The sequence below is a fragment of the Aspergillus neoniger genome, assembly GCF_003184625.1.
Source record: "Aspergillus neoniger CBS 115656 unplaced genomic scaffold BO87scaffold_31, whole genome shotgun sequence".
NCBI lineage: Eukaryota > Fungi > Ascomycota > Eurotiomycetes > Eurotiales > Aspergillaceae > Aspergillus > Aspergillus neoniger.
Genome location: NW_020291159.1, coordinates 218,481 through 237,807, shown reverse-complemented (window position 1 = coordinate 237,807; position 19,327 = coordinate 218,481). Strand labels below are relative to the sequence as shown.

At 50.8% G+C, this 19,327-nt stretch overlaps 10 protein-coding genes across 10 annotated transcripts; 7 read left to right on the top strand and 3 right to left on the bottom strand.

Moving 5' to 3' along the window:
- Window positions 1-121: 121 nt before the first annotated feature.
- Window positions 122-1,518, top strand: BO87DRAFT_418433 (NPCC-domain-containing protein). Its single transcript, XM_025626888.1, has 3 exons — window positions 122-303; window positions 366-633; window positions 697-1,518. Exons 2-3 carry the CDS (start codon window positions 413-415, stop codon window positions 1,358-1,360), a joined length of 885 nt encoding a protein of 294 aa, XP_025476597.1. The 5' UTR covers window positions 122-303; window positions 366-412; the 3' UTR covers window positions 1,361-1,518.
- Window positions 1,519-1,654: 136 nt separating this feature from the next.
- BO87DRAFT_379272 (Hid1 family protein) lies at window positions 1,655-5,166 on the top strand. Its single transcript, XM_025623994.1, has 8 exons — window positions 1,655-1,953; window positions 2,023-2,641; window positions 2,691-2,788; window positions 2,848-3,090; window positions 3,144-3,497; window positions 3,549-3,792; window positions 3,840-4,354; window positions 4,414-5,166. The coding sequence occupies exons 1-8, from the start codon at window positions 1,858-1,860 to the stop codon at window positions 4,924-4,926; spliced, it is 2,682 nt and encodes an 893-aa protein (XP_025476596.1). The 5' UTR covers window positions 1,655-1,857; the 3' UTR covers window positions 4,927-5,166.
- A 317-nt stretch (window positions 5,167-5,483) lies between these two features.
- On the top strand, window positions 5,484-6,960 carry BO87DRAFT_379270 (uncharacterized protein). Its single transcript, XM_025623993.1, has 6 exons — window positions 5,484-5,745; window positions 5,859-5,878; window positions 5,944-5,975; window positions 6,036-6,097; window positions 6,154-6,278; window positions 6,339-6,960. The coding sequence occupies exons 1-6, from the start codon at window positions 5,584-5,586 to the stop codon at window positions 6,877-6,879; spliced, it is 942 nt and encodes a 313-aa protein (XP_025476595.1). The 5' UTR covers window positions 5,484-5,583; the 3' UTR covers window positions 6,880-6,960.
- A 708-nt stretch (window positions 6,961-7,668) lies between these two features.
- Window positions 7,669-9,608, top strand: BO87DRAFT_379269 (H3 histone acetyltransferase RTT109). The gene has a single exon (XM_025623992.1). It carries the CDS (start codon window positions 7,745-7,747, stop codon window positions 9,425-9,427), a length of 1,683 nt encoding a protein of 560 aa, XP_025476594.1. The 5' UTR covers window positions 7,669-7,744; the 3' UTR covers window positions 9,428-9,608.
- A 427-nt stretch (window positions 9,609-10,035) lies between these two features.
- On the top strand, window positions 10,036-11,986 carry BO87DRAFT_140132 (putative ceramide glucosyltransferase). The gene is made up of 2 exons (XM_025618110.1): window positions 10,036-10,285; window positions 10,370-11,986. The coding sequence occupies exons 1-2, from the start codon at window positions 10,137-10,139 to the stop codon at window positions 11,892-11,894; spliced, it is 1,674 nt and encodes a 557-aa protein (XP_025476593.1). The 5' UTR covers window positions 10,036-10,136; the 3' UTR covers window positions 11,895-11,986.
- A 91-nt stretch (window positions 11,987-12,077) lies between these two features.
- BO87DRAFT_365552 (ankyrin) lies at window positions 12,078-13,345 on the bottom strand (the record flags this gene model as incomplete). The annotated part of the gene is made up of 3 exons (XM_025621801.1): window positions 13,298-13,345; window positions 12,639-12,922; window positions 12,078-12,544 (listed from the first exon to the last, which is right to left on the bottom strand). The coding sequence occupies exons 2-3, from the start codon at window positions 12,850-12,852 to the stop codon at window positions 12,078-12,080; spliced, it is 681 nt and encodes a 226-aa protein (XP_025476592.1). The 5' UTR covers window positions 12,853-12,922; window positions 13,298-13,345.
- Window positions 13,346-13,494: 149 nt separating this feature from the next.
- BO87DRAFT_379267 (WW domain-containing protein) lies at window positions 13,495-14,664 on the bottom strand. The gene has a single exon (XM_025623991.1). It carries the CDS (start codon window positions 14,536-14,538, stop codon window positions 13,657-13,659), a length of 882 nt encoding a protein of 293 aa, XP_025476591.1. The 5' UTR covers window positions 14,539-14,664; the 3' UTR covers window positions 13,495-13,656.
- A 2,384-nt stretch (window positions 14,665-17,048) lies between these two features.
- BO87DRAFT_140109 (uncharacterized protein) lies at window positions 17,049-17,513 on the bottom strand. Its single transcript, XM_025618109.1, has one exon. The coding sequence runs from the start codon at window positions 17,393-17,395 to the stop codon at window positions 17,138-17,140; it is 258 nt and encodes an 85-aa protein (XP_025476590.1). The 5' UTR covers window positions 17,396-17,513; the 3' UTR covers window positions 17,049-17,137.
- Window positions 17,514-17,631: 118 nt separating this feature from the next.
- Window positions 17,632-17,987, top strand: BO87DRAFT_429012 (uncharacterized protein; the record flags this gene model as incomplete). The annotated part of the gene is made up of 2 exons (XM_025627478.1): window positions 17,632-17,838; window positions 17,898-17,987. 2 exons carry the CDS (start codon window positions 17,632-17,634, stop codon window positions 17,985-17,987), a joined length of 297 nt encoding a protein of 98 aa, XP_025476589.1.
- BO87DRAFT_461716 (hydrophobin family protein) lies at window positions 17,898-18,918 on the top strand. Its single transcript, XM_025629113.1, has 3 exons — window positions 17,898-18,446; window positions 18,496-18,584; window positions 18,634-18,918. Exons 1-3 carry the CDS (start codon window positions 18,092-18,094, stop codon window positions 18,688-18,690), a joined length of 501 nt encoding a protein of 166 aa, XP_025476588.1. The 5' UTR covers window positions 17,898-18,091; the 3' UTR covers window positions 18,691-18,918.
- The last annotated feature ends 409 nt before the right edge of the window (window positions 18,919-19,327 follow it).

Genomic DNA, 19,327 nt, shown 5'->3' with positions numbered 1-19,327 from the left:
GCTGACTAGTGCCGCTGAAAGCTCCCGATTCGGGTTGGCTGAAAACTTCGCGCCAAAGGCGCTTGTGGTTGCCAGTGACCCTTGCCGGCGCACTTATCATCAAAACAATCAGTCGCTGCCCCATTCACATTCACTCTGTCCCGAGTCCTGCCTGCCCCTCCCCTGTGACCATGATCCTGTCGGGACCCTCTCTGTAATCTTGTCACCAAAGATCCCATAGTCACCGATGTGGTAGGACAAGTATATTTCATTTCGCAATTGATTCAACTACAGGTAAGTCCAACAGCAATTTTCCTATTTCAGGTAAGTGACCATGCCTCCCTTTGCCCATCTCTGTAACAAGATGCCATACTGACACGGTGTAGTGTCGTCTTCATTCAAGCGTACACTCTCCCCTTTTGAATATAAACCAATGGCGTCCCCTGCCCCTCCTTCTACCCCGAAAGCTGCATCTGCGTCTGTAGCGACGCCCGATGGCTCTCAGACGCCCGGGAAGTGGCGTCATCCTCATTTGAACGAGGTCGTTCGTCGACAGAATGCTGGTACATTCGGAGATCGCAATATCAATAAGCTTGTGTGGAACACAGCCGCTTTGTTTGCGACGTGGGTGTTTGGAAACACCATCAAGTCATAGTGAGTGCTTGCAGGCGCATCAGGTGCGCGGTTCCAGGGGCATTCTAACCAGCGTCGCAACAGTTTGCTTTGGCTTCAGAAAATTGGCCCGGTCTCTACATACCCCGATCTTTCATTGCTAGTCCTACAAATCATCTTTGCTCTGAATATCCTGGTTGCCTTGTACCCTCTTTTCCGCCCGAAAGACAATTTCTCCGATATTCCATTGACCCCTACACAACGCTCGCTTTTGGGGCTGGATCCCTCCGCCACACAGTCGTTTACTCCGGGCACGACGTACGTTACTCCGCCTAGGTACCGACTTTCTGCGTCTCGGAACGCCAGCCCAGCTAGCAGATCCGGTTCCCCCTTGTCAGCAAGCGCTGGCGCTTCCGGACACAGGCTATCGTCAGGATCTTCTTTCTCGCCCTCTCCGAGCCCGTTATTGCACAAAGTGGTCACAAATGGGAGCAAGGAAAGCGGGCGGAGGCCGAGCTTTGGATCTTCGTCTCCGCTCGGGCGCAGCTCATCCTTTTCGCCTTTCAAAGAATCTTCTTTTAAGGAATCTACGTTCAAAGACTCTACATCCACATTCAGAGAATCGACCATGTCGACATTTTCCGGTATGTCCAGCATTGCGCCCGCGACTCCTTCACCGGTGGGTGGCAAGCGTGTGAGCCTGGGTTTGAGCAACAAGTGGCTGTATGAGCGGAGCCGGCGCCTGTCAGCAAGCAATGGTAGCCTTTGATTTGGACCAGATTATTGGTCTTGTTTTTGGTCTCAGGGAAGAATAAGAGACGATTCATGTAAACTCGTGTGTTTTCTAGCGGGGTGCTTCGGAAATACCTTTTTAGGCCGTATTTTGTTATGATGTTGCATGTTGCATGATGTACTTTTAGAAAGGGTCCGTTTCCTAAGAATAATCTCGAATAATCTCCGAGAGACTGCGACTCGATCGCTGCGTACTTTCAAATAGGAGACGGTGTGTTAGATTCAGCTGAGGTTCGTTCCCCAGTCGATCCTCCGGGTCTCCGCGGGCCTAGTTCCCGCTTCCAAGGCATTGACCCCAAAACCGCCAACATGCCACAAGTTCATTCATTCACACGCGGCCTCAAACTATTGGGCTTACGTCCCAAGCAAATCACCCTCGAGGATTACCCTCGTACCGGACATTCTTCCTGAGATCCTAGTGCTGCTTTACTGCATGAGGTCAATAATTCCGTGATCTTCGCTGGAGACTTCACCATGGGAGCTTCGGAGTCCAAGCTCGTCTTCAAGCAGGGCATCTTCCGTCTTTCAGAGGAGAAGGACATTCCTGCGGATGATCCCTATTGGGCCAGGGTTTGCCTTCCTTTTTCTTGCTTCAGCTTTTCTGTGACGCCAAAGTGGCTTACTGACCGATTCGTGTAGTTCTGGGAGCTCCCAGAGTCCTCAGAGGACGTCTTCAGCCTGTTCACACCTGCCGATATACGACGAACTCGCGATCATGCCTTATCCAACTTTGAAACTCTCTTGCTCTCAGTCACCTCACGTCTCACCGTATTAAAAAATCATCCATCTTTTCCTGACCCCGAACTCGCCCCCGACCGCGATGCGCTCAATTGTATCCGCATCCTCACCCGCCTCCTTCCCTTTGTCTACGAGGCTGAACACCTAGAGGAATGGGAGGAGAAATTTTTCTGGGCTCGTCGCAAGAAGAGGACCAGAGAGGCGCAGGTGGCTGCGGAAGTACTTTTCGATGAAGCGCAGGCGGAGGTCCCAGACCAGACAGCCCCGCGATCGACGGGTTTTGAAGATGCGAAACCTTTAGCTGAGGAGTTAATCGACAATCTGCTGGAGCTTCTTTTCTACACTAACTTCACGATCCCACCGCTGCCCACCGCGAAGAGCAAAGTGTCGTACTCGATCTGGCAGAGTGGTGTGGGTTGCAATACGTCAATGGGTTCTACAAAAGAGTTGGAGAACAACCGCTGCGAGATCCTACGGTTATTGCTTACTTTGACGGGAAAAGCAATGTACATGCCGTCTAGTGAGTTATCGTCTTCGCTTTGTTGGGAACCACTTGCTGACTATCGAAGGTCTACTTCCTGTGCAAGGCGTCAAGGCTATCACGTACATGACGACTTGCTCGGACAAGCAGGTGGTTTTAACTCTACTTTGCTCACTACTGAACACTGTACGTTCTGATAACACGCGGGTGTAAAGGTGTGGGTGGTGCTAACGAAGCTACGACAGGCTATCAAGTACAATCCTGCTTCGTGGAGGGTGCCCTATGATCATGTTGTCTGGAAAGACCCCAAGCAGATATTGGTCATCTATTGTCTGCAGTTTCTCCTCGTACTCCTTCTATATCCAGTACCAGAAGATGGTCGCGGAGCGCCGCCGAAGAACTATTATCGACACTACTTTGGAAGATTACATCGGCCGCAAGACTTCCAATTCCTTACTGATGGCATGACCCGAATCTTGAATCAGCCGGTCAGTTTGCCCCTATCTCTACCCAGTTGCTCTGCTAACTCGCTATTGAACAGATGCAAGCGACCAACTCTTATCTTCCGGGTAGTCAGAGATCGGTCAAATGGGCTCCTGAGATGCTCGTCTTATTCTGGGAGGCGTTGCAATGCAACAAGCGATTCCGGTCCTTCATCATCGATTCGAACCGCTCGCACGACTTTGTTATTCTCTGTATATTTTATGCTATCGAGTATAAATCCGACCCTTCTAAGCAGGGCGTGGTTAGAATGTGCATCTTCATCATGCAGACGATGAGCGTCGAGCCCAATTTTGGCCAGAGCTTAAACACAAAGTTCGAGGCCCAGGAGACTCTCCCTCAGAGCATCCGTATCCCCGGATTCCGGGGATCCTATGCTGATTTCTTGATCATGGTTTGTCGCTCACGGTTCGAAAACTAGTGGCATAAACTGACAGTGATATAGTCCATTCACACGTTGATCACTGCCAGCAAAGGAAAGCTGAACACAGTATACCCTGCACTTCTGGCTATCATCAACAACATAGCCCCGCATGTCGAACATCTTTCTCCAAGCTCGTGCTCGAAGTTGCTGCAGCTCTTCTCATCCATGTCAGCGCCCAGTTTCCTCCTGGCTAACGAGACAAATCACTCCCTTCTTTCCTCGGTCCTTGAGTCTATCAACTCAATCCTTGAACATCAATTTACCAGTAAGTCATTTGTTGCAACCCTTGAAGCAACATGCTAACCTGCTCAGAAAATCCTTTCCTGGTGTATGCTATTCTAAAGTATAGAAATCGTTTTGAGGCAGTGCGAGAATTCACTCTCGAGAGCGGGCAACAAGAGATAGAACGCCAGAATGAGCGAAGAAAGTCTTCAAGCGGTTCGCATGAATTTGTCTGCAGTCCCGTTCTTTCTCCCACTGAGGAAGAACCTCCGGTGCCTTCAGACACGCGGTCTCCATTGGGCCGCATACCAGAAGAGAATAGTCCTTTTGCCATTGGCGGAGACGAGGATTCGGATGATGAAGGAGAGGGACGGGACACACCGGCGCAGGATTCGCCATCAGTACAGACTTCTCGTCGACCATCGATTTCCTCTGTCATTGAAGAAAGCGTTCCCCTTCAGCTGCGCGGCATGTCTGAGAAAGCACGAGGCAAGATGCCTGCTGGACAGCCGTCCTTCTCGCGACAGAACAGCATGACTAGCCAGATTAGTCTTTCGGCGGCGTTTCCGACATCTTCCAGTGGTTTCACGCCGACTACAGCATGGGTAAGTGGCTCTCGTAACCACAATTCCTGTGTTACGCCACTAACATTGATTTCTTTCAGCTCGAATCCTGGTTGGCCGAACTGCCACTCCATACCATTCTCACGATAGTCTCCGCCATTGCTCCTCACGTCCCTGAGGCTGCATTCCGATCCGCTTCAAGCCCTGAAGCTCGAACCTTGATTAGCAACCTCCCGTCGTTCTTGGAAGATCCCGCAATCCATACGATTGTTTCAGAGCCATCGCCGGTCCGCGTCCACTCGTTTGAGTGGTCCGCCCTTTCAATGGGCTGGTACGAATCTCTGCTCTGGGGATTCATCTTCTCGAGCGAAATGGTGGTTGGCACCGCCTCGGGCGCTACGCCGGGCACGGTTGGAGTTTGGAACGGAACCAATATCAAGCTGTTCAAGGTCCAGGAGGCGGCAGCGCAAGGGCCCACGTTACTTGCGCCTAAGGGAGCTGTGGACGCCGTAGGAAGCAACTTGGTTCAACGCATCGGGAACCTGAGCTTCCGGCGGAGCAGCACACAGGAGTCTCAAACTAGCTCTCGGCCGCCGTCGATTCGGGAGGTGTGAGGCTGCTATGCCGGACTTCTGGCAGCTTTGGTTTGCTGGGCTATGGTTCGTGTCATTACTTATGTTAGCTTTTCTTCTAATGATTCTTATGTTTGAATGATACCTTCCCGGCGTCTCGCAGATGGGCTGGTTCGTGTGCAGTTTAGTTTTACTTTAGAAAGCCAGCGTGAGGTGGATGTTCATTTGTCCTTTCGCTTTGTATGTATGTGTTGTAGTATCAAGTAAATTGTTCATGTCGAATTGAATGCTATTTTGAGACATTTTTACTGTAGTCAGGCATCACCTGGCCCACTGCCACCGCTCCCTACCACCACGTTTTACACCTACCAATCAGCCAAGTATCGTCTTGAGATCAAGGTAGATCAAGTACATACTACGGTCAATCTGTTCTGAAAATAGAAGCTAACAATCTGCTCCATTATGACTTCGGTGGTTGCTCGTGTTTTCCATCTACATCCCATGGGAGTCGCTGGCTGCCACGTGAGGCCGCGATTGGCTGACCTCCCTTTATTTGTCTCTCATCCTCAGCAACAAAGAAAGAGACCGACTCCGACATCTTAGGAATTATATTCTTATTATTTGTTTATTATCATCTTGAATAACGACTATTTATTGCTTTTACCCATTCCATTGATACTCTACACTCCTCTATAGACCATGGTACACACCCGATCGCTTGCTGTCGCGGCGTCCGCGTTCCTGCTCGGCGATCCGAGACTGGCCGCCGGAGGATCCACGGAGCTCCAAAGCGTATTGAAGAACACGCATGGCAGCAGTGATTATGGCTATCCCACGGATTTCACCAGGGGTATAATGCCCGTGAGTATTCCCTTGAATGGTGGGGTGTCAGCTTTTGAAATGTTGCTGTTTCTGCTTCAATCATGATATTTCTTTCATATCATTAGAGTTGAAGCTTATTACCCCATTATCAGATCCCAGTTCACTCGCATAAGTAAGTTCATTGCCTAGTAGTTTCACAAGCCCCATGTTGTGACCCTTTGCTAATTTTCATAACAGTGACTATTGGAGAGACATACCTTTCTACACTGGTAGGCACGGCACTGTTAGCATAGCCAATGAGCATAGCTAACCGATCACTTCTACCAAAGGCCTATCCAAAGGATGCATTTCAACAGAAGCCGACGTATGGCTCTATAACGACACCCTCTATGTCAGTTCCACACTCGCATCCTCAATTGATGACCCAATTCTGACAGAGTAATACAGGTCGGTCACGACGAATCCTCCCTCACGAAAGACCGGACCCTTGAATCCCTCTACATTAACCCAATCCTGGATGTGCTTAAACTCCAGAATCCCAGTAGCCCATTTGTAACGGCCCCAACCAACAAGTAAGTCACCTATAACACCTTTCACTCCATCCCGAAGCAGGCAATTAACAGCACCAACAGCGGCGTCTTCGACACCTCCACCTCCCAAACACTCTACTTCTTCATCGACCTCAAAACCTCCGGCCCGGAGACCCTCAATGCCGTGATCTCCGCTCTCCAACCTCTCCGCGACCAGGGCTACCTCACCACTCTTAAGGACAACAGCACCATCACCACTGGCCCCGTCACCGTCATTGGCACCGGCAACACCCCGCTCGACATGGTCGGGCCCGTCGCAGACCGGGACTACTTCTACGATGCGCCACTCGAGGCACTAGCTGAACCTGAGTACACCGATATCACGGATCTCATTTCGCCCATTGCATCGACGAATTTTGCGGCTGCCGTGGGACCCGTCAAGGGTGAGAAGCTCAGCGATAAACAGATCAAGGCGCTGAGGGAGCAGATTCAGACTGCGGAGGAGAGGGGCATTGGTGCTAGGTATTGGGGCACGCCGTATTATCCAATTCGGACTAGGAACTTTGTCTGGAGGACGTTGTTGGAGGAGGGGGTTGGGTTGTTGAATGCGGATGATTTGGATGCTGTGGTGGAGTATTTTTGAGTACGTTTGTTACTTGATATAGTTACTGTGTAGTTAGGTTGGGCTGTAGGCTTAGACTGGAATTGATGTTATCATATGTTGGGAAGATAGTACTACCAGTTAGAAAGAAGGTACAGATAAGGGCTACGACGGTGACCATCATTCCTATTGCTGGATGATAACAAGCTTCATGTTCAAGCGACGGTCAATGCTTCTACATGAATTAGATTGCTAGCAGAGTACTGCTCTATTTCCAGTTGGTTACCTCTACTTTTGCACAGCGAGAGCAGAAGTATAGACGGGAGCAGTGTGTCGTTCTGCAGAGCGTGAATTGAGACCATTCATTGCCTCCTATGGTGACATTCGTTACCTTCTCGGGCGTGCGTCAAATTTTGACACTTTAGTGCAGTAGTTGGTGTGAAGTATATACCGAATGTATTCCAATTTCTTCGTAGTCTATCACTGGTATATAATGGGTGCTCAGTATAGATAGAGTGGTCCAGATCATCCAGTATAGTTGTAGGGATCCTTGGTAGAGGCAGTATGTTAATCCGGGAGCAGCGCAGTAGTGAATACACTTGATCGAGCAACGACTGACTTTTCACTAATATCTAGTGATCAAAATCATCCAGAACCTCTTGTCATGATATGAAGCCATCCAATTGATTAATTTAAACTAGAGTAAGCAACACATTGCAGACGCGGGGACTGCAAAGAAAGGCCGTCAGATTACCGGCACGTGATCGCCCGTGAAATGGAACGCGTCTGAAGGGGGGGGGGAAAAAGAACAAGAAGGAAAAGAAGAAAGAAAAAAGCACTTGGAGAACGCCACAGGCGCTCGCTGGACAAATCCACTGGCCTTCATCCGCGGAAGCCACCATCCGCGATGTCTCAGGTTGATGTAGAATTGGGCGAGCTGCTGGCCGAAGGGCTTCCGGTCCCCGTCCAGCTCACCATTCGCCATGTCTCCTCGACTCCCTCCCCTTCAACCGCGCTCTTCGCCGCGCCTCCCGGGGAGACGCCGGAACCGACCTTTTGCGAAAACCACTTTCTGACGGCCTCGGTCAATTTAGAGGAGAAAGGCGGCGCGGAGGTGATTGTCTTTGGAATGGAGGTGCTGGTGTACAGCACTGCGCACCTGACCACCATCTTCGTTTCCAAGGCCGACTCCACCGGCTACCTTCATCTCCTGCCCAATGCGCCCAAGGTTTCCATTCTCCGGCGCATCTCTCACACCTTTCTCTCCTTTTTGGTCAAAACTCATCAGAGACCGGGTGTCAGACTGCTAGTCTCGCTATTTGCCCGGGCGCAAAACCAATATCTCTTCCCCGGCAGCATTGACAACCCCCAGAAGCATGTCCTAGATGACCGCGGCCTGATCAAATGGTGGTGTCGCGTCGTCGACCCCATCTTGCGCGAGTATGAGCCAGAGTCCGGTTCGCAGGATAAAGGGGCCCAGGACCATCAGACGGAATCGGCCAAAAGCTCAGCAACCGCGTTCCTGATCGTCCCGGGATGTGATCGGTTCGAAACCAGGGGCTTCTTTCCTCCTTCGGCCAAATCGGACGACAAGGACCGTCCAAGATGGCTCACTAGCTATCCTGTGCACCAGTTGTGTGACAATCCCAAGGCACCCCCGCGTTGCTTGGTTCCCCGGTTTCCGGATGACCCCAAAACACGCTTCTTGGAGGACTTGGATGATGAGCTTCCGAAGCAGGAAGCGGAGGGTGTAGTATCCGCAGAAAGTGCCGGTCAGTGGCGAAGCGTCAGGTCTCTGGACCAGTTCTGGGAGATGATGTCGTTCCGACAAGAATGCTCGGCTGGACGACTGGTTGGGTTCTTGTGGCTTGTTATCAATCCTCCGGGACTTGTGAACTCGGTACAGATGACCAGTTCTCGGTCCGTCCTTGGCGACTCCAAGAGCCTGACGGACCATGTGTCCCAGGTGATGTCTGGAGAAAGTGTGACAAGTACAAAGCCGGCTAGTGATGCTGCATCCGCTCCAGAGCATCCTACAACAGACCATGATAAGCAACTGTCATCAGACCCTACGGGTGATTCTACTTCTACTTCAGCACCCCAGCCAGCTGCTATACCATATGAAACTAAAACTCAAGCCCCGCAACCCTCGGACGCCGATGCCTTTCATTGGCCTGAAGCTGGGCGAGGACATGCGGTTCTGAGCGAAGCAGACTACAAGACGGCGATCAACTTCCTGCTTGATCAAGACTTTGATACTGAAGAGGCCTCTATTGCTAGCACAAAGGCGTGGGGTGAAAAGGTAGCCTCCCTCGCAGATCAACTCTGGGTTGGACAGCTGGTTGTGGGACGAAACACGAAGGATGAATCTTCCCAGAAACCTGTGGAGGTCAATACGCTCATGACCACCGGACTTGTTCGCAAGCGCAAGAAGCCTGATGCAGAAGTTGAGCAGAACAGCAAGACCAGTGCTGAGGGTGGTAATGCTGGAGCCTCAACGGCGGCTCCTCCGGCATTTTCTGGGTCGGATCCATCGCCGGCTGTCAACGTTCTCCAAGCCAACTTGATTCGGAAGAAGAAGAAGACGTAAACAGACCATACTCGTGTCGGTTTGGCTAATTCTTAATTGTATTCTTTTGGGGTCACCGACGAGCTCATGTAAATTGCATATGCGGAGTCGGAATTGGGTGGGCATTTGGCGATGGATGGATTTGCATTTTGTATAATAGGACAATTTTTGGGACTTTTATTCTATATCATATTCATTTACTTACTGGCCATATAACCGGTTGAGTACTCCTCCGACAGGTCCGATGGACTAGATAATAAGCGTGGAGCCGCGGCATCCAAGCAGGCAGTGAGATATAATATTTTATAGTGGAACTGTGCCTGAGGCCGGGGGGAAGGCAGTGCGGCTGCATCCGAGCATCCGCCGGTTTCAAACTAAACCAACTAAAGATGAACAGCGCAAAACCTCGCCGGTGAAACCCACCAGCAACGCCCGAGCCAACCATCCGCTGGATCCGACTGGAACACTAGTGTCCTTCGGCTCGACGGTTCATTGCTTGTCTACCGTCTGTCTCTCGCTGCAGCTTGACGGTTTGCGTGGCCGTCGCTCCCCAGTCGAGGAAAAATACAAAAGCAACGAATACGACTTGTGGCCCCGACCGCATTTCTCTCGTTCTCTCCACTTCGTCCTTCGTCTCACTGCCTGCTGGCTTGTCTGCGTCTTTCCCTAGAATGTCCTCATCGTCCTGTTCTGCCTACTGCCAGATCTCCGCCTCTCGCTGTGTCCGCCTATGTTAGAGCCTCAGTCGCGTCCGCAACCCCCCGATGCTGAACCAGCCATCAACCATGGCGGTTGGCAGTGGGCTGTCGCGGCCGGTTGGGTGGGATTGATTTGGTATACCGTCGTGGTGGCTGTCTGCATGCTGGGTTACTTTCAGCTGTAACTCTACCTTTCTCTTTCTCTCCAACCCATCTCGATCAGGCTTGGCATCTTTGCTGACTTTCCACCTGCTCTTTCCATCAGATGGCACTTTTATTTAAGGAAACCCCGGAAATCTTCATCCGCATCGGCTTCGAACGCCCCCCACGTCACCGCGATCCGACCGGTGAAGGGTCTCGAACCCCATCTCTACGAATGCCTGGCGTCGACTTTTCGACAGGACTACCCTCACGATAAGCTGACTGTTTGCTTCTGCGTGTCCTCTCGCAGTGATCCTGCCTATCCTATCCTCCAGAAACTGGTGTCGGACTTCTCGCGGTTTGATGCACGGCTTTACGTCGAAGACGATGACCCGTTACTCCAGCCGGGCCACGTCCCCGCCTACGACTTGGGGCCCAACCCCAAGATTCGGAACATGAGTCGTGCGTACCGTGAAGCCAAAGGGGATATTGTCTGGATCATCGACTGCAACGCGTGGGTGGGCAGAGGCGTCTGTGGACGCATGGTGGACAAGCTATGCGGAACGGGTGCCGACTCGACGAAGAGATACAAGTTCGTGCACCACTTGCCAGTTGCAGTGGACATGACGGGAACCGCTGGTCTTAGGGAGGAGCAGGAAGCGCTTTTGGAGGCTCACACAAACCGAAACGACAGTCGCGACAGCAGCGAGACCGCCATGGTCATGGACCACGGGGCTGGTATGCTGGCGACCGGTGGTGGCCGCTTGGAAGAACTGTTCCTGTCGTCCTCGCATGCGAAAATGTACACTGCCATCAACACTGTTCTGATCGCGCCATGCATCGTGGGCAAGTCGAACATGTTCCGCCGCTCGCATCTCGACTACCTCACTGCGCCGTCTCCGGCAGATCCCCACCGGCGGAACGCGGGCATCGACTACTTCTCAGATAACATCTGTGAAGACCACCTGATCGGAGACCTGCTCTGGAGAAAACAGGTCCGCGGGGAGAAAGAGCAAGGAGAGCGCTGGGGCAAACACGCCTTGGTGTTCGGAGATCTGGCCTTCCAGCCTGTTGCCAACATGAGCGTGCAGGCGTATGTGGCTCGCCGAGTGCGGTGGCTACGCGTGCGCAAGTTCACCGTGGTCCTCGCGACGCTGGTTGAGCCAGGCACCGAGTCAATTCTGTGCTCTTGCTACGGAGCATGGGGTGTCACGACAGCTCTGGCACAATACCTCGGAGACCAAGGGCATGCCATTGCAGAGGCACTATCCACCTGGACTGCATTCTGGGGCTTCTTCTGCCTGAGCATAGTGACGTGGATTCTCATCGACTGGACCGTGTACATCATGCTGCACAGCGGCAAGACGGTGGAGCTGGACGAAGACACGCCGTCGTTCGCGCGGCCGCCCCAAGGCGTAACGCGCCGGCCCTTCCGGGCGTGGTTCACGGCCTGGCTGGGCCGGGAGATGCTGGCGTTTCCGATCTGGCTATGGGCAGTGTATGGCGGCGTGACGGTGATCTGGCGGGATCGACAGTTCCGCGTAGGACTGGATATGAAAGTGCGGGAGATTGGGGGAGATTCTCTCGCAGTGAAGGAGTCATCATCTTCACGATCGAGCTCGTCGTCATCTAAAGCCCGACGAGACTAACCTCATACCACTTACTGTATACAATGTTTGTAAACTAGAGAAAGACCAGACCACGAAAGACCAAGAGCGCAATGAACTTTTATGTTATGTATGATGCAAGTCTATACTCCAACCCAACCTTAGTAAAGCCGTAACATCTCCTCCACCCCCATCATCATCATGATTATATATCGTAAACAGAAATTAATTCGTCGTATCCATCTTCTCCCCCTCCTTCTCCCCACCCTTGTTCTCATCCTTCTCCTTACTAGCAGCCTTCTCCAACGACTCCGCCGCCTTCTCCGAACTCAACAACCACTCAACAACCTGTCTCCCCCTCGTCATCTCCCCAGCATCCTGTTTCTGCTCTCCACCCTCACCACCAATCTCCACCTCCACCTCCTCATCCCCATTATCATCCTCAGCCCCTCCCTCCTCCTGAGTCTTCCAATCCGCCCGCTCCGCCAAAAACACCGCATCCAGTCCCGCATCATTCTTCACCCCGACATCCGCACCCGCCTCTACCAGCGCCTTCACGCACTCCAGATGCGTGTTCAGCGCCGCCCAGTGCAAAGGCGTGTTTCCTGAGTAGTTCCGGTGGTTGAGGACTTTGGTAATTTCTGGACGGCTGGGGAGGGTGGTTAGGGTGGTGAGGAGATAGGTTAGGATTTCTATATTCATTTGTAATTTAGTATGAGGGTGTGGATGTCGCAGATGCAGTTATATCCCGGGGAGAAGGAGGGAAGGGGATGGATTGGGATGTACCTAGGTTCCCGTTCGCAGCAGGGTAATGCAACAGACTCGATCCACTTCCACCTTCTTCCTGGGGCGCCGTGTCGATTGCTGCGGCGATGATGTGTGCCGGGGAAGTGGACGTTTGGGCTGCGAGGGTGTTTAGGTCCGTTTGCAGGTCTTGGAGTTCGCCGGCGCGCGCGGAGTAGATTAGGTCGTCGATTGTGTCGGGGGTTAGGGTGACCATTTTGGATGGATGGATTTGGTTGTGTGGGTTGTGGTTTTGGTTGGGGTTGGGGTATCTTGTGTTTTAGTGTCTGGTTTTTGTTAGCTTTGGATCAATGTCGAAGTTTGGAGTTAATGGTGTTGAAGTGGGATGCATGAATGCATGGATGGATGGAGGGGTATGTGATATCAGTGATATCGTGCGGCATTCTCTTCTCCATATCTGAAGGGTGCAAAAATAATGTATAGAACAGGCGCTCTGTCCGTGAGAATTGACATCACAGCGCTATTCCAACACACCATCGTGTTGTGTATAAAGCGCTGATCTCTTCTTCTCCATCTTTCTGCTGCAAAAAAAAAGTATTGCCCCTCATCACATGAATTGCCCCTCCATCAAGTTTGAAACAGGCTCAAAAAAAGAAAACGAACTGCTAACGCAGAGAACAAGAAGGAACAGCTAGTCTTACCTTCAGCGATATGCGTGAATCGTCAAGCGTCTATGCTGCTGTCTTTCGTGGTCGAGACAATACTAATGTCTGCGGAGAACTTTGATGATGCCCGGTCAGGTGACCAGGTGGATCTCACCCATCTTTATCCATCTTTATCCATCTCTTATCGCAAATACTACAAAGTATACAGTGGAAATAATACTAGGTTAGCTGTTGTCAATGCAATATAATATACATTCCGCTCTATCATGCACCCATAACTACATCAACGCCATGCATCCTCGGTAAGCATACAACAAACAGAAATAGGTATCTCAAGTAGAAAAGCAAAGTAAGAAGTGCGCTCGCTCAATCGAGCAGCACCAGCAGCAGCAGCTTCAATCCCTCAACCACGCCCGTCTCTTTTCCTCCTTTTTCTCCCTCCTCTTCTCCTTGAACATCTTCAGCTCCTTCTTAGTTAACTTCTTCGCACTCCGTTCCGCCCGCAGACTCCGCCCATCATGACTATTCGCCGCCGCATCCACATCAAAGAATGCATACATCTGCCGGTGCGACTTATTCTCATCATTGTGGTACTCTGTATTCTGCGACGCCGCCTGCCACCGCCCCGTAAACCGGTTGAACGCGCCCACCGCCTCATATGCCTGTTCCGGGTCCAGCGCCCCTCCCCCCGCAGCGACCTGATTGGGCTGCTCGTACTGCTGCGCATAAGGCGCCGTAGGATCGTAATCACCATGAATGGCGGGATTATATCCACCTACCACAGCAGTGGTCGCAGCAGCAGAGGAGGAGGGACCGGCGGCGGCGTCGGCGTCCTCCGCGACGGTGTTGTCATCCGCCTTAGCTGCCGCGTCCGGTACCCGCGGGTTCTCCCATTGCGAGACACCCGTGAAGCGATTGTAGAAGTAATAGGCTTGGGCGGTGGGGTCCCAGACGGGTTCCCATCCGTCGTCTTTATTATCATTATCCCCTGGGGGTACTTCGTTGGGGAGCGGCGGGGGAACCTCGTCCGGTAACGGGGGTGCGGCTTCTGATTCTGTTCCTGCTGCTGCTGCGGCTGCCTCCTCTGGTTCTTCTCCTGGTTCCTTTTCGCTGCTTTGTTCTGTTTCTTCTCTTTCCTTGGCTTCAGGGCCGGGTGTTGTTGTCTCCTCCGCGGTCGGGGTCTTCTCCTCGTGCTGCTGCGATTCTCGGGTCTCCGGGACCTGGGGCGGAGATCCCGCCGCGGATGGGCTGTCGTCGGTCGAAGGATTCGCGGACATCTCTCCTGCGATTAGCTATTTCCCTCTTGCTAGCTGAGCGATGTTTGCGAGTTTGGATTGCAGAAGCGCAGAGGTCAACGGTCCTCTGGGTGCTTGGGGTTCTTTCACTGCTTCATTCGATACGTTTATGATGTGAATCCGGAAGGTTGGATTTGCCGGTATGACTAAGCTGAGTTGCTAGACGTATGTTAGTCTAACCTGTTTGGGTTAGATATCTCTCTGGGGTCATGTGATGTTAGGTATGTGATTGGATGGGGCGGAGGTAGATTCACTTGGTTATGAAGTATAGTGATTGAACTGTCTCTATCTATATGTAGAGGTCATGTACCATTTAAAATGTATTGTTGAGTAGAGCTACTTGGTGGAGCTATGAGCAGTCAAGTAGGACCAGTAGGGCTCCATGTGCGCTTCACTAGGACTTACTACTTGTTAATATAGTACCGGGAATTGCCAGCGATATATATTTTTACTGTAGTTCGCATTAAGCCGAGTTCACATTGCTACTACTACCACTACTAGTACTACATCAATAACCTCAAATTAGTAGTACTACTAGCATTCAATAACACTGACTACCTAAAGGACCACTGAATTGGCTTTAATCGAATAGCGGGTGATATCCTGTAACAGAATAGCTTGGATTAATAGGACGCAATGTTGTACCACTTCACAGGTATATTCCAGTTAGACCCTCAACAGAAAACAGCAACTACCTGCAGTGATATGAACATACAGATCATAAGCCTAGAGTAACGCAATGTAGAAATGGCATTGTTACAATCACTTAGGCAGAAATGTCAAGTACAGGCTACACCTATCATTATCATTATTGGGGAGATACTAGTTGTTGAGCTACATAGACCGCTTCATGATATCTGCTATTGTAAAATATTCACAAACCCGAATAGTAACTGCACTCACTAATTGAAAGTAAATACAATTCTTATCAGATATGCCACAATAAATTTCGAACTAAATATTCTCTATGGAAATGTGTCGTAACGAGACTATTTGACACCTATTCATCACCACTACGATGAAAATATAACTCAACATCCACCAAACTACACCAATTAAAGTCTCCTGTATACCTAAGGCACAGAAATCTATAACCCGAAAACCCCCGACCAGCAAAGCGCCGATCACATCCTATACCGGATGAGAGCAGGGAGGTGGCCGGGTAGGGATCGAATCAAGGGATACACACGGACTAATCATGCGAAAGGCAAGGCTTTCTTCCAAGAACGGGAGCTAGATATCCTTGGAAGATTTAGCTTCACTACAAGGTTAACTTCCTAACAATAGGCTTTGTTAAGGAGAATGAATATGAATGTTGAGTTTAGCCCGGTCAAGGTCGAGATTTCCAAATATCTTGTTGGAATGGGGTTTATTTGGTATATGTGGGGGGCTGGTATCTTGTGCATGCGAGATGCAATGCATGATGGCGTGGCTTTGAGGCGATCTTACAGGGAACCGTGGCACAAGGTTATTACTTGGATGGATGTATGTAGCATGTACGATCGAAAAGTATGAATGCATTAGAGAATAGTTTAGGGTGAGGCGATGCTGCATCAAGGTAGTTTTGGTGCGGTGGAGATTAGAGCATGTAGTTCTATAATTATGAATCTGGAGTCGGTTGCCCTGGTAGATTTGATGTTTAGGTTCTAGGTAGTACTGCCATATGGGGATGTTTGTATGTTGGTGTTGATGCTGTTGTTTGCTTCAGAGTAGGGCATGGTGGATGGTCTACATGCTTACTTATATCAGTTCATATTGTACGAACTATGGATTACTGAGACTAGGACTCACATGAAATTCACATAGATACTAATAAAAGAGGTGATTTGAAAGCTGATAACCAATATTCCTAGTATCGATAGTACCAGTGTGATTGATTTACCCTCATATAGTAAACTACCATGAGTAGTGGAGGGCATTATATAGTACTAGTATATATATATATATAGCCAGTCAAGTAGGAATACCCTAATAGTGCTACTAGCACTAGTCAATGTACGTAGTGACCGCTTACTTGTAACTATCTACGGTCTTTAATCAGGCAAAGATTACAGGTCTGCTTTTGCAATGAACGGGTGACTATCTATCCACAGTAATGAAGCTAGTGATCTTGTAGATACAACCCGATCATGCTCCAGATGCTCATATTTCATGTTACACAAAGACCAAATGCGAGATGCAGCTTCACGTGGAACAAACTGGCGAGCCGGTCCAGGCAGCAAGGCCGCCACGTGCCCCGGGAAAGAGGCATTATCCGAGCTTCTTCCTGCAACTTCCCCAGCAACCTCTCAACAGCAATGATCTTCGCACCGAACAACACACAATACCCCCGAAGGTAGTGCCTCGAACGCCGCATACCTCTGTTTCCGATGCATGTTATCCCGGAATGGCTTCCCGACTATAGTGTAACAATGCTCCTCACCGTAGGATGGATGCCGTCCTCGTCACCTGTTTCAGACCCATCTACTAGCCATACCAGCTTCAAGGGCTTCCTAAAAGCTATCAAGGAACTAGGAACCTACAGCTGGTCCTTCCAAGGGACTAGACCCCAGCTGCTCAGATTACAGAGGAGGCAAGATGCCTAGAAACAAAATTGGAATTCGGAGATTAACAGGGATTCATTGGACACCCCTTGCTGGCTCTGAGTCCTGGGGAGGAAATTTCCGTTTCCACCTACACCCCGTAGCTGGGGTGGCTTGGGAGAACGATCTTCTGTCAGGAATCCCTTGCAGAGGAGCACATACCATTGCATATGCTCTGTGAGCTTACGAGTGTTCTTGCAGTTACTTGCATACCGCACGAGCTGTGAGGTGGGACAACATTGCACGGGCCCAGTCATAGCATGGTGGCTAGGTGGGCCAAGTAAGATGAAGCAATATGGGAAGAAGCGAGATTGGACACTTCGTGGCGCATGGAAGAGGTGAATCTTGGACGAGGGATATCCAGTATGGCTGTGGAATCAACTCCCAGCCATACATACGTGAGGTTGAATCACAGAATAGGCTAGCCGCCCGAGGCGCATACATGAGGATCTGCAGGGAAAGCGAGGAGGAATGAGACCTTGGCTGGCCTGCAATGCACCCCAGTCATGCTATCTCACGGTATGCGGAAACAGCATTGATGCCGGGCATGCACGACTTGGACCAGAGGCCGATCCATGCCAACTGCTTAGGGAGCCCGACTCTGTTGAGCTACGATGACAGCTATTGGGACATAGGAGGTCAGGAACGAGAAGGGATGTCCTTGCATCTCGCATTCCACAAGGGGAAGCAGGTCGAGTGTGTATGTGCGGATGAATGGGTTCCGCAGGCACAACACTCATCCTACAGCGTCTTGGCTAGGAGCTCGAGGCCTCCACCGAAATCTATATAAGGGTGTTCGAAGTCGCCCGGAAATCGATCCTCTTCATCAGCATCAATCACATTCGTTGATAAGCCTTCTTTCTCTCTCTTACAGTCCAGTCTTTCCAGACAAGCGCTCTTTTACAAGCAACTCCGAGTTTTAACTCTCGTTCAATTCCAAACCCACCGTCACAATGAAGTTCTCCATCACTGCTGCTGTTCTTGCTTTCGCTGCCACCGTCGTGGCCATGCCCGGTGGTTCTCCTTCCTCCGCCGATAACAACGGCCCTGGCAACGCCAACGGTGCCGGCAACAAGGGCAACAGCGACGTTCGCTTCCCCGTCCCCGGCGACATGACTGTCAAGCAGGCCGAGGACAAGTGCGGTGACCAGGCTCAGCTGTCCTGCTGCAACAAGGCCACCTACGCTGGTGACAGCACCAACGTTGACAGCGGTCTCCTCGCTGGTACCCTGTCCAACCTCATTGGTACTGGATCTGGCTCCGAGGGTCTTGGTCTCTTCCAGGAGTGCTCCAAGCTCCCTATCCAGAGTAGGTCTTCCACAAAAATAACATCAATCACCAAAGCTAATGATTGTAGTCCCCATCATCGGGATCGCCGTCCAGGACATCATCAGCAAGCAGTGCCAGCAGAACATTGCTTGCTGCCAGTCGTCTCCCTCTACCACCGTAAGTACCTCCGGATACCATGCACACCGTCACAAACTAACTGGAACAGGACGACGACCTCATCGGCCTTGGTCTTCCCTGCATTGCCCTCGGCTCCCTCGTTTAAGCTGCTTTCGGGCGAGCTTATGCTTGGGCTTGGCTACGCTTCTCAACGGAATCGTTTGTGGTCGGACCTTGGATTTAGTACTTGGCTTTCGGGCCCGAGAAACATCATGGACTGACCGTGTGCGAGAAACTTGGTGGCGTGTGGCACCTCGGAGAAAGACTGTTCTGTTTGTTTGTACTGCATTTCGTGCATTTGCCGGTGCTTTTGGGCGCTGGTCTCGTTGCATAGAAACTTAATTGCATTAGACTTTGTCTATACTCTTTCCAGTGCTTCCACCGTAACCATTGTAGAACCTTTACCACCAACAATAGTAAAACTTGATCTCAATTAAATGTAAATTCCCTAATCCATCCTGACAAAACAGCCGCATAACTTGTTCCTAAAAGCATTCCCTTCACAAACGAACTGTAGATATCCTGCGATATCTCATAAACCTATGTCAGCCAAAATGCGAAGCAGAAATCTCCCTTGGTACATAGTATCCAAACCATAGTAACCCGGCCACCACCAGATATCTCCAGGTCACACAAGTCCACCGCTGAGTAATCTAAACGACACCGGGCTTCTCCAGCCATAAATGTGAATCTCATCCCGCCCGCTTGAGTCCTAAACAGCTATGATCAACTCGTATGATCCC

Excerpts from the sequence above, each read along its gene's own strand:
- BO87DRAFT_379269 (XM_025623992.1), top strand. The coding sequence starts at position 7,745 with ATGTCTCAGGTTGATGTAGAATTGGGCGAGCTGCTGGCCGAAGGGCTT.
- BO87DRAFT_140109 (XM_025618109.1), bottom strand. The coding sequence starts at position 17,395 with ATGACTGGGCCCGTGCAATGTTGTCCCACCTCACAGCTCGTGCGGTAT.
- BO87DRAFT_379267 (XM_025623991.1), bottom strand. The coding sequence starts at position 14,538 with ATGTCCGCGAATCCTTCGACCGACGACAGCCCATCCGCGGCGGGATCT.
- BO87DRAFT_461716 (XM_025629113.1), top strand. The coding sequence starts at position 18,092 with ATGAAGTTCTCCATCACTGCTGCTGTTCTTGCTTTCGCTGCCACCGTC. Across the intron at positions 18,447-18,495 it reads CTCCAAGCTCCCTATCCAGA|TCCCCATCATCGGGATCGCC; the intron begins GTAGGTCTTCCA and ends TAATGATTGTAG. Across the intron at positions 18,585-18,633 it reads AGTCGTCTCCCTCTACCACC|GACGACGACCTCATCGGCCT; the intron begins GTAAGTACCTCC and ends TAACTGGAACAG.
- BO87DRAFT_379270 (XM_025623993.1), top strand. The coding sequence starts at position 5,584 with ATGGTACACACCCGATCGCTTGCTGTCGCGGCGTCCGCGTTCCTGCTC. Across the intron at positions 5,746-5,858 it reads TCACCAGGGGTATAATGCCC|ATCCCAGTTCACTCGCATAA; the intron begins GTGAGTATTCCC and ends CCCCATTATCAG. Across the intron at positions 5,976-6,035 it reads AGACATACCTTTCTACACTG|GCCTATCCAAAGGATGCATT; the intron begins GTAGGCACGGCA and ends CTTCTACCAAAG.
- BO87DRAFT_379272 (XM_025623994.1), top strand. The coding sequence starts at position 1,858 with ATGGGAGCTTCGGAGTCCAAGCTCGTCTTCAAGCAGGGCATCTTCCGT. Across the intron at positions 1,954-2,022 it reads ATGATCCCTATTGGGCCAGG|TTCTGGGAGCTCCCAGAGTC; the intron begins GTTTGCCTTCCT and ends CGATTCGTGTAG. Across the intron at positions 3,091-3,143 it reads CCCGAATCTTGAATCAGCCG|ATGCAAGCGACCAACTCTTA; the intron begins GTCAGTTTGCCC and ends GCTATTGAACAG.
- BO87DRAFT_418433 (XM_025626888.1), top strand. The coding sequence starts at position 413 with ATGGCGTCCCCTGCCCCTCCTTCTACCCCGAAAGCTGCATCTGCGTCT. Across the intron at positions 634-696 it reads GGAAACACCATCAAGTCATA|TTTGCTTTGGCTTCAGAAAA; the intron begins GTGAGTGCTTGC and ends GCGTCGCAACAG.
- BO87DRAFT_140132 (XM_025618110.1), top strand. The coding sequence starts at position 10,137 with ATGTTAGAGCCTCAGTCGCGTCCGCAACCCCCCGATGCTGAACCAGCC. Across the intron at positions 10,286-10,369 it reads ATGCTGGGTTACTTTCAGCT|ATGGCACTTTTATTTAAGGA; the intron begins GTAACTCTACCT and ends TCTTTCCATCAG.